Raw genomic sequence first — 12,500 nt, forward strand, 5'->3', positions numbered from 1 at the left:
TTCTACATTCAAGTGATATTCCTGTACCACAGCCGCCCTCTGAACTACCAAGCGATGACACGAGCAACTCAGACGATTCAGAATCTCAAGATGCAACGTATACGACACAACTTGAATCTGATAAGAAACCACACCTCATCACCCAACCAGAACTCAATGATCTAGTTCGTGATCTAACACTTACTAAGCAACAGAGTGAACTCCTGGCCTCACGTTTGCAACAATGGCACCTGTTGGATGAAGAAGCTCGAATTACAGTATTTAGGAAGCGTTCTGCAAATCTACAGGATTTCTTCACTTTGGAAAACAACTTGACTTATTGTAATGATATCAGAGGCCTATTCAGTGCCCTTGAGCTGTCCTATGAACCCAATGAGTGGAGGCTATTCATAGATGGATCCCTTTACAGCATAAAAGCAGTTCTGTTGCACATTGGGAACACCATGCCTTCAGTTCCAGTTGCTTACTCAGTCATTTTAAGAGAGACATATGAGAACCTTGCTTTTATTCTAGACCGCATAAGTTACAAAGAGCATGAGTGGTTAATTTGTGCAGACTTGAAAGTAGTAGCCATACTTAATGGGCTACAAACTGGATACACCAAATTTATGTGCTTTCTTTGCAAGTGGGACAGTAGGGCCAGATCAGAACATTATATACGCTCAGAATGGCCATCTCGGGAATCTATGACGCTTGGATGCCATAATGTAATTCATGAGCCACTAGTTAAGAAGGAGAAAATCATTTTGCCACCACTGCATATAAAACTAGGCCTAATGAAGCAATTTACCAAAGCACCGCAACAAATCGAGCCATGTTTCCAGTATCTCAAAGGGATCTTCCCTAAAATTAGTGATGCCAAGATTAAAGAGGGTATATTTGTAGGCCCTCAGATTCGCAAGCTTATAAATGATGAGGACTTTGAGGCGACAATGGATGAACCTGAGCTAGCGGCCTGGCATGCATTCAAAGATGTATGCAAAGGGCTTCTGGGAAAGCACCAAGAGTCCCAGCGAGAGCGTAAAGTGGAGAGGCTAATCAAATGCTACCAAGATCTCGGATGCAATATGTCACTGAAGATACACTTTCTTCATTCTCATCTGTCCTTCTTCCCAGAGAATGCAGCAGATGTGAGTGATGAACATGGAGAGAGGTTCCATCAAGATATAGCGTCAATGGAAAACAGGTACAAGGGAAAATGGAGCCCTGCTATGCTGGCTGACTTCTGTTGGAACCTGAAGCGTGACACGCCTGAGACGTCTTATAAAAGAAGAAGTAAATAATAGATTGTAGGTTAATACATCATATAAAGCTAACAAACATGCCGATTCATTATATATTAATTAAATAAATACAATGAAGACATTTAATCTGACTTTGGGAGCAAAATACATTTATGGAACCTTGGAAATCTCTATTAATTGCATAATTATTAAAACAGCGATTTACAAAAAATTGTGACGTGGCATGAAATTTTTATCAAATTTGAATTCAGCACACTGAACTTCATAATAAAACGCACATGAGAACTATGTTTTTTTCTTAATCCTGAAATTTGTTGTACAGTGTTATCATTATTATTATCATTATCATTATCATTATTATCATTATCATTATCATTATTATCATTATCATTATTATCATTATCATTATCATTATCATTATTATAATTATTATAATTCTTCTTCTTCTTCTTCTTCTTCTTCTCATCATTATCATCATTATCATCATTATCATCATTATCATCATTATTATCATTATTATTATTTTTATTTTTATTATTATTATTATTATTATTATTATTATTATTATTATTATTGTTATTATTATTATTATTATTATTATCATTGGAGGGTTTTGATTATTATGGGAGGGTTTTGATTGAGAGGATTAGGAGAGGAACAAAGGGAGTAATTGGTGAGGAACATTGTGGGTTTAGGACAGGTAAGGGTTACGTGGATCACATATTTGTGGTAAGGCAGGTGCGAGAAAGCTTTAGGAAAAGGTAAGGATGTTTTTTTAGCCTTTATGGATTTGGAAAATGCTTATGATGGGACTTCACCAGGGATGTGTTATGTCGCCTTGGTTGTTCAATTCATACATGGATGGGGTGGTGCGAGAGGTAAACGCAAGAGTAATGGGTCGGGGATTGGAGATGGTTAAAGAAAATGGAGAAAAATGGGAGGTGAGCCAGTTGCTGTTTGCTGATGACACTGCGCTTGTAGCAGGATCAGAGGAGGGATTAAGGAAGTTGGTGACGGAGTTTGGGAATGTGTACGAAAAGAGGAAGTTGAAGATAAATGCGGGTAAATGTAAAGTGATAAGATGTACAAGGGGAGAGGATAGCAGCAATTTGGAAGGGAATATTAAGGGAGAGCGACTGAAGGAAGTGGATAGCTTTAGATACTTGGGTGCGAATGTGGAGGGAAAGGGAGGAATGGAGAGAAGCAAGTAAATGCCTTGGAGGATTAAAAAGTGTAATGAGAAATAGATATTTGGGAATGGATGCTAAGAGAAGATTGTATGAAGGAGTGATTGTGCCGACAGCACTGTATGGGGCAGAAACATGGAACATAAGAGAGGAAAAGAGGAAGAGTTTAAATGTGTTTGAGATTAAATGCCAGAGAAGTATGATTGGGGTTACTAGGCTGGATAGAATGAGAAACGGGGAGGTGAGGAGGAGAATGAGGGTGGAAAGGGAGTTGGTAGATAGGGTTGGTGAAAGAGTAACAAAGGATTACAAAGGCGGAGTATGCCGACAGGAGACCTTTTGGTCCATATCTAGGTCGGATGCGAAAAAAAAATCATAATGATAATAAATTAACAAATAAAAATTATAATAATGTAAATAACAAATAAATAATGTTTGGATTGTTTGGACACATGGAAAGAATGAGTGAAGAAAGATTAATAAAAGAGGTGTGGAAGGCAGAGGTGGAATGAATAAGAGGGAACAACCAAGGATGAGATGGATGGATGGGGTAAAAGGGACATTGAGGAAGAGGTGAATGTCTGTTGAGGAAGGCAGGGAGAAGACAGAAAATAGGGGTGAGTGGAGAATGGTTGTGTATGGATGATGCTGTGATGCATGGAAGGGAGTGGGTGGGGGATGAGGGTGAGGGAGTATGTATGAATGATATTGTGTTGCAGCCCGAAGGGATTTCTCCCATTCTTCTCTTTTTCTGCACGAGGGGACGGAGAGGGGGGTCATTGAATAAGTAAAGTGGCTTTGCTCTGGATATGTTGTGTCTTGTTACAAATTATTTATGACCCAGGGCAGTGGGCGAGATGCAGGGATGACCCGTCATCCAGGAGGAACCAAGAAAGAAGGGAGGAAGGAGTGGTGAATGGGAGTGGAGTATATGGGGATGAAATGGGTAGGAGTAGATTTATGCCTTTGACTTTGGCTACATCCCTTGTAAGGGGGGAAAAGCTGTTGGTATATGTGAGTCTCTCGATGTTGATGGCTTAGAATTAGTGTATTGTGGTTTATATATATATATATATATATATATATATATATATATATACATATATATATATAGATATATATATATATATATATATATATATATATATATATATATAGTGTATTAAACTGAGGAAGGTCTCTTACGTAAAAAGCTAAACGTATATTATCTAGATTAGCCCGTCGAAAGTCCACAGCTGGACTTGTATGGTAGTGATTAATTTTTTTGCACCACCCCTGTTGTTTTATATATGTAAAAATAACACCTGTTGCTAATTATTTGATCTATTTTTCCATACAGTGTTTAATACAAAGTATTTTTTCTTGTTTAAAGAATGTATCAAATACTAAGAGACACAGTGAAATATACGGCGTAACTGTATAATTGTTTTGCCTGTTGTTAACAGGTTTTATTCGGTTTGCCCAAGTTCTTTGCACAATTAGAGAATCTTGTCCTTACCCGTATAAGGTTAAGAAGCGTTAGAACAAAAATCTTTAGTGTGTGTCGTCATCGCATACGGGTGAATCCCGTACCATTTATAAGTTAAATGAATAGGTGAAGGTGATCTTACGTTTGGCCGAAAGCAGTGGGTTCGAATCCTGCATGTGAGTGTCATAAAAATGATCGGTTAGATGAATAGGTTTCATTGAACTCCTTATGTAGTAGTGTATGTGTTAGTGTGTGTGGGATATGGTTTAACGTTTGAACTATTTTTTTTTTTTTAATGACCTTTCCTTCCTGCAGGAGAACTTCCCTTCCCTTCGGCCGGAGAGGGCCCTGCAGCGGCTCTACCCGTTCAAGAGCTTCCTTCCTGCAGAAGGTCAGCGATCCGTGGCAGATGTCTTCTCCACCTTCGACATAGCAATACCTCAGGTAGGAAAGTATGCCTGTGAACTGAGCTTTTGCCCATTAAGGTTTTGATGTATGTCAGTTTTTTTTCATATTTGTGTAGTTTTGTGTGTGTGTGTTCCGGGATTTATGTGTTTTGTAGTGTGTGTAGTAGTGTATGTGTGCTCGTTTCCTTGTAATAATGTATAAATTTATGTATGCGTTAATATTATATATATATATATATATATATATATATATATATATATATATATATATATTGCTACACCAGTTGGAGTATGAAATGTAACTGTGTATGTTTGTGTGGCTGTAGGTTTAATTTTTGGTTTGGGTGTGTATGAGAGTGACCTTATTTGTGGATAGATTGATAAGAGTGCATTTTTCCACGTATGTATATCAGTGTACGTGTGTGGTGTGCCTACGAGTACGTGGATGTTCACCTTATGTCCCCTTTCCAACAATAGGACACTTTAGAGTGGCGAGGCGTGGAACTAACAGGTAGTGACGTCATACGGTGATCACTGATGGAAACAAGCACCTACAAATGTATTAATAATGTGTTTGTTCAAGCTCAGAGTAACAAAAGCCCAAAATTACAAAAGTTACATAAATACAATAAAGTTGACAATTGTGTGCAAGAACAATCGTCAACTTTATTGTACTTATGTAACTTTTGTAATTTTGTCACCTCTACTGTAATGGTGTAATTTTTGTTATTTCAGTTTACTCTTGAAAATTTCTTCATTAAGACGAAACATTGAGCTCAAATAATGGAAAGAAATGGAAGAATACAGTGATTTAGTTTCAATTCACCCGATTAATGGCAAATCTCTAATCAGGAAAATCGAGAATATAAGGAAAAAACTTAATAGCTACAACAATGCTGTCGTTTTTAACTCCACGTGTGTGTATATATATATATATATATATATATATATATATATATATATAGAGAGAGAGAGAGAGAGAGAGAGAGAGAGAGAGAGAGAGAGAGAGAGACATAGAGAGAGAGATATGTGGACAGGAAAATAGACATAACCACCTCTTTACCATGGACCTGGTTGTCACTCTGTTACAGAGCAGCGTGGTCGTTCCTGGAACTAATGAGGTTCGAGGAGTCCGCCCTGCAGTTGACGCTACAGGTGAAGCAGAAGTCATCTTGACAGTGGAAAAGGAAGAGACGTTAACCAAGGTGGGTAATGGGCCCCGAATCTTGAGTCTAAAGTTCGGTGTCTTGCATCAATAATCGTACTTGGTTTCTGTTCAGCATGTACATGGTGAAGGCAATTTAGTACACGATTCTTTAAACACGTGAATGGTAGAGCATTTCCCCCATTCTCGTTGTATTTTTTTTTTTTTTTTTTTTTTTTTTTAGGAGGTGAGGAGGAATAAGAATATTGGGATGGTTTTGGGCACTTGGAAAGAATGAGTGATGAAAAACTAATAAAAACATATGGAAGGCAGACGTGGTTGGGGTGAACTTTGAAGGGAAGAAACATAACAATGTGGTTGGATGGGATGAAGAGGACTTGAGCAAAAGGGGATTGCCTGTTGAGCAGGGAAAGGAGAAGGTAAGAGATAGGTGTGAGTGAAAAATGGTTGTGAATTGACTATGATTAGACATAGCATGAAGGGTTTTCTCCTTGTCTTCACTATTTCCACATGAGGGGACGAGGAGAGAGAGTTGCTGTGTAAATAAAGTGGCTGACCCTGCTGTGGATATGCTGTGTTTTGCTTCTGATTCAGGTAGTGGGCGATGGGTGATGGATGAGAGTGGGATAGGCAAGAGTGGATGCATGCCTTGGCTAGCTAGCTTCTTTATAAGAAGGAAGAAAACATTTTTGCCTGTGCTCTTATTGGCCTCTTAAGTCTAGAGGCCCTTTCCGACTTTTATAAGATCGCCCAATACCTACCAGAGCGAAATACATCGTATGCCACCGGAGTTTGAGATTAATCAAGATATTTTTCATTTATTCAGTCCGAAATCACCACCTTGCCGGATAAATTCAAAACTTCATCGGTGTTTCTCTGGGCGGAAGAATTCATGCACTTGTTAGATATTATTGGCCCTGTCCTCCTTCAGGTAGTCGCCGGGAATAGCTGGGGAGTTTCTCCGCCGCCCTACGTCTTGACCCCATACCATCAGGAACTTCTGAGCGAACTCCTGCAGAGCCACACCGTCGGCGATCCCTGCGTTATCGGACCTCGTGGCTGCGGCAAGTCAGCTGCTGTGTACAAAATGGCTCATCTCCTTGGGTACCAGGTTGAGCCCATCCTCCTTTACCAGGTGAGTGGCCTGTTATAGGGACTTTATTTCTAGTATAAAGTACGTAATAATAATAATGATGATAATAATAATAATAATAATAATAATGATAATGATAATGATAATGATAATAACAATGATAATAATAATAATAATAATAATGATAATGATAATGATAATGATAATAACAATGATAATAATAATAATAATAGTAATAGTAATAATAATAATAATAATAATAATAATAATACTAATAATAATAATGATAATGATAATAATAATGATGATGATGATGATGATGATGATGATGATGATGATGATAAATCTCGCTGAGCAAGAGCAGTTGTCAAAAGTATCAAAGAGCTTCAGTATGGTATGGCATATCAAAATATCAGGAAATATAAGAGAAGTTATACTTTATTAATCTAGAAAGATCATCATAAATGTTGGTCAGATTGATGTAACAGGCACAATTTTTGACATATTGGAGCCTAGAATAAAAATAGCCTTTTTATGTCATTGTGATCTTGACTTTTGACCTAGATCTAAGGATCTAAGAAAATGAATAGATTTCAGTCTTGTAATCATCTTTATAAAGTTCCATAGCATGGTTATGATCTAAGGAAGTTAGAGGCCAAAACATGTACAGTATAACAACATTTCAGACAGAAAAATAAACATCTGACAGAGCAAAGTAATATGGTTGTACATTTGACAAATAATAATCTATCCATATGCTAAGGGCTTTTTCCCCCTTATAAGGGAGGTAGCCAAATCAAAGGCACATACCTGCTCCCACCCATTTCACTCTCCTCCACCACCCTTTCCTCCCTCTCATCTTAGCTCCTCATGGATGATGGGTTATCCTTATATCCTGCCCATTGTGGGCACCCCTATACAGACCAGAGCCAGACATCATTTTGACTGTGTTAGACAAAATATCTACTCATAGAGTAATGATGCTACTTTATCGTACTGCGGCTGTCTCTCTGTTATGCTGTACCACCTCTCTTAATACTGTCCTGTACCACTTCTCTGAATTTATATTTCCATTTTTCCCTAACCCTGTGGTAAGGGAGGAAAGAATACTGCCACCAAGTTTATCTTTACTTGGGTCATAAAAGGCAATAAAAATGGGATGGAGGGTGGGAGTAAGCTTCCTGCTCTCTGTAGCCCTAAAGGGTAAATTCCTACAAAGATTTAATGGATCAACTTTAGAATTTCCACCCCCGCATATGTGCTGATCTGTGGGGATCTGGGGTGCTCTGATGTCACTCAGGCACACACCGTCACTCAGGTCATGATAACGTTTTTTATTACATAACCTAACCTGACCTAACGGCACTCAAAAGGTTAATCTTTGTTTGGATTAGGTTAGGTTAAGTTAGGTAATAAAGAATGTTATCATGACCTGAGAGTTAGGTTAGGCTAGGTAAGGTAAGGTAAGGTAAGGTAAGGTAAGGTAAGGTAATAAAAAATGTTATCATGACCTGAGTGACGGTGTGTGCCTGAGTGACAGCAGAGCACCCCGGATCCCCACAGATCAGCGTGCGCGCAGGGGTGGAGATTCTACAGTTGATCCGATTTAACTAATAATAATAATGATGATGATGATATTAATGGATAATCATAGTAATGAATTAATGATGATGATGATGATAATTAGGGTTGAGTTAACCCCTTCAGTTGGAGTCAGTTTAATCCCTTAATGAAAAGAACCATCCAGAACAAAATTTGTCAAGATTATTACCTGGAGTGTAAGGGTTATCCAGTGTGTGACCTATGATGTATAAAAAACATACAGTTCCTAAACTGCTTTCATAAAACATTCAAACTACAGCATTTTATAATTTACAGCTTCTTTAAGAGTAGTCAACTTTCCTTGCAGGACATGACATCCCGTGACCTTGTGCAGCAACGTGTGACATCTGCAGAGGGTGACACAAAGTGGCAATTTGCCCCCTTGGTAGTTTCAGCCCTTGAAGGCAAATTGGCTATCCTGGATGGGATCCACCGCCTCCACCATGGAACCCTGGCTGTGCTGCAGAGGTCTGTAACTTTTACACTTCGTGTCATTTTATGATATCATTTGGGTGGGGGATGGGGAAGAGGTTACCTAGTTGTATTTACCTAGTTGCATTATACAGGAAGGGAGCTATGCTTGTGGTGACCCATTTTTGTATCTTTCAGCATAAATTTTTTTCTTAAAATCTTGAATAGTATTTGCACACACTGTTTCTTTATCTAAGTTATTCCAGGTATCCAGCACTCTGTGTGGGAAGCTATTCTTTTTCCGATCTCTTCTATAGTTATCCTTTTTGAGTTTCTTTTCATGACCTCTTGTTTTTCCATTGTAATTTTTTAGTAAATCATTCCTATCAAGGATTTCCATTCCTTTCATGATTCTAAATATAGTCAGTAGATCACCTCTTTCTCTTCTCTGCTCCAGTGTTGGTAGTTCCAATTTCGATAATCTTTGTATGTTAATTTGGAAAGAGCTGGTGGCAACTTTGTTGTTGCTCTCTGTATTCTTTCTACATACATATACCAAAGGCTTTTTCCTCCTATACAGGGGGTAGCCAAAAAGAAAAAGGCATAGAAACCACTCCCACCCATTCCATTTCCTATATATTCCACTCCCCTCCACTTTCTAGTTTCCATATATTCTTTTTAGTACTGTTTGACCATAGTGTTGCTGCATATTCCAGTTTTGGAGTGGTTATGTGTGAATTATATTCTTATGCAGCCCAGAGGGCTTTCTCCCCATTGTTTTCAATGTTTCTTCATGAGGGGACAGAGAGGGGGAGTCGCTGATTAAACAAAGTGGCCTTGTTCAGTATGTGCTGTGTCTTGCTGCATTGCTTCTGATCCAGCGCAGTGGGCAAGATGCAGGGGTGACCCATCATCCATGAGGAGCTAAGATGAGAGGGAGAGAGGGGTGGTGGATGGGAGTGGAATTGTTGGGGATGAAATGGGTGGGAGTGGAATAATGCCTTTTGACTTTGGCTACCCCTCTTGTAAGGGGTATATAATGAAGATATAATGAAATAATGAAAAACAAATACAAAGAACCTCTATAAACTGCCATTAGGGAATAACCATAATACAAAAAATTATGAAAAGGATATCTATATGATCATCTCTTTAAACAATTTTCTACTGTATCTTCCTTGCCAGAAATGTGTGGATTGATTAAAACTGACAAAAAATTATATTTGACTGCTGGGCTGGTCCCACCAGAAACATATTCCTGCCACCAGGCATATGCTTTCTGTATTTCATCAGCTACATTACTGTCACTGATGACAAATACACAATTGTTGAGACTGTTGGGCTTGTCCCATCTGAAACATGCTCCTACCACCAATCATATACTCTCTCTATTTCACCAACTTCTTTGTTGTCATTGACAAATATACACTTGTTGAGACAGAGTTGATGACTAAACCTCTATGATGCTCTTGGGGGTAGGTGCAGGCTAGCAACTAAGTCCCACCTTTTGCAGCCTTAGGGCATAACGGAGAGACTTCTTTTGAGAAGTTCAGATCATATGGTACTTAGTTTGAGTATTGCAAAGTTACTGATAAATAGAATTTCTTGGCACCAGCCAGAGAAAGTTATCCCGCACTGCCCATTGAAAAAATGTAATTTTTTTTTTATTAAAAATCAGGAGGTTTTATGAATCCTATGTCACTTTAAAACACACACCACAGGGCACTTTCTAGCCCTGCAAAGAATATATATATATATATGTGTGTGTATGTATATTTTGGGGGGTCTTCTTTGAGTGATTGGTTCCTCCATCTTTTGTTCCTGTAGTCACTCTTTATAGTATTGTTTAGTATAGCTGACTGATGCAGTTAAATTCATGTGAGTTACTTTGCTCAAAATCCATCTTTTTTTTTAGTACTAGAATTTTTCTCATCTTGATAGAATAGTTTGGTTACATTCACAGTAAGTTAAGTAAAGTAAAATAATAGAAGGATTGATTGAAAGCACAAAAGGCAAAGGTGATGGCTTCAGCCACGGCTATGCACCTCTTGGTATAGGCTCATTACTTTCATCACCATTTGTTAATGGAGATAGAAAGGAATCTATGTCTTTTCACCCCATGGTCTGTTTGCTCCCTGTCAGTTTGCTCCCAACCTTGGATGATTTGCCCCTTGGATTGGACATTTTGTCCAATTGAAATAGAACAATCTATTGATACAACCGTTGACTTAAGTCATGTTTAAAATGTTTATGAGTAGATACAGCAAGTTTCAAAGGGAATGGAAGAGGGATTCTGATGATCTGTGACAATCATTTACTAGCATGCATGGTAGAACCATAATTTTGAAATAGTTTAATAAAAGTTTGGTAGATGGCATTATCCATTAAGAGAAAGGGCTTTACTGACAGCATGCTTTCAACTCATTGCCCATTCTAATTCTTTTTTTGCAAATTTGTCTTCTTTTTTCATATGGGAGGGCCTATTGTAGGTAAATCTGTGGGATTAATGAAAGAAATACATGAATCTAATATTAGAACTGTGGGATACTTACAGTGTTGGAGTGAAAAGTGCCAGACAGCTGCTAAAATCCTGCTCCTCTATCAATAGACATGTTTGTAATGGACTAATCAACTGAACATTCATTGTATTATGATAATATGTGAACTATCAGTGTGATGCTACTGGACTACTATATGCTTCTTCCAGATAGAATTTGAGTGTTTTTTACACATAAGACCTATATTGTAGCCTATCTAGGTATATTGAATATGCATGCATGATGTAAATTGGTCTCTTTGTGCTACCTATCAAGTTTGCTTTGAGACAGTCTTTCATTTGGCACATTATATTTTGTTATATGAATTTTGTGATACTAATGTAGACTAATGTGTCTCACATTTTGATAGTAGCATGAGTCTGTTACACATATATCTTGATAAATGTACATACCGTATTTTCCGGCTTAAAATGCGCATCGGGTTATAATGCGCACCCATGCACTTCGTTATCTCAGTACACAGATAGCGCGCACCGACGTATAACGCGCATGCCCGATCGTAAGAAAAAGTCGGAACTACATGTACCGGTATATGACTCATGTTGTGCGTTGGTCCTTTATTACCTTGTAGCTTAAATAGTTTGTAGGAAATATGATCTAAAAAAAGTTTATTGAAAGTAAAATATACAGAAAAATTTCGGGATTTTTACAGAAAATTTTCATTTTATATCTTGAGGAAATAATTCGTCTTTACCATTTTTTATTTAATACTGAAACAAACTACAGACTGTTTCGTTTTAGCTTTGAACCTGCAATGACAGTGGTAAAATAGGACAGTCTCTCATCGAGGTGACGTTTAGTTAATATAACTCCCGGAAGAGAGTGTTGTAGTCAGGTGTTTGACACGAGTTTATGAACGGCCACAACAGAATTTGTACCATACCTAAAGTGAAGCAACAAAGCCAACATAAAGATTCAAACTAGGATGCTGTGAACATGGGCAAATATCACGAATATTGATCATGTTTCGTGGTGTTTAGGCCTATTTAAACATGAAAAATAAGATTCGACAGATACCTGCCTATATCAAATATTTATAAAGCCCATGCTGGCGTATTCTTTCATGTCACCATGGCTGTTCTTCTTGTTCTCACGGAACGTCATGGAGAAGTGTGCCGTCCCGACTCTGTGACGGCCAACATCGTCACATTGTTGTGAAAAAAATCACCGGTACACACACAGCCACAGAATTTTCATCGTAGGCCGTAGATAATGCGCACCACCGGATAACGCGCACCCCCAATTTTTAGGCCCTTCCAACGGAAAAAAGTCGCGCACTATACGCCGGAAAATACGGTAATGTCGATAGGTAAACTGAAATTGTTTATCAACTTCTTCAACCGACTGCTTGTTGATAAACATTTT

General features: G+C 38.1%; 1 protein-coding gene across 5 annotated transcripts in view; it reads left to right on the plus strand.

Moving 5' to 3' along the window:
- Positions 1-12,500, plus strand: part of c12.2 (von Willebrand factor A domain-containing protein c12.2) — a 353,857-nt gene that overhangs the window by 298,299 nt on the left and 43,058 nt on the right. For 4 of the 5 annotated variants that reach the window (XM_076212829.1, XM_076212827.1, XM_076212828.1 and 1 more), the window contains 4 exons: positions 4,215-4,343; positions 5,398-5,511; positions 6,403-6,606; positions 8,474-8,634. In XM_076212829.1, the coding sequence (XP_076068944.1) occupies positions 4,215-4,343; positions 5,398-5,511; positions 6,403-6,606; positions 8,474-8,634 (608 nt within the window). Of the gene's footprint in view, positions 1-4,214; positions 4,344-5,397; positions 5,516-6,402; positions 6,607-8,473; positions 8,635-12,500 lie in introns of all 5 variants that reach the window. The other variant, XM_076212831.1, reaches the window with a different exon arrangement.

The sequence above is a fragment of the Oratosquilla oratoria genome, chromosome 30, assembly GCF_046742065.1.
Source record: "Oratosquilla oratoria isolate Oo_2021 chromosome 30, ASM4674206v1, whole genome shotgun sequence".
Classification (NCBI taxonomy): Eukaryota; Metazoa; Arthropoda; class Malacostraca; order Stomatopoda; family Squillidae; genus Oratosquilla; species Oratosquilla oratoria.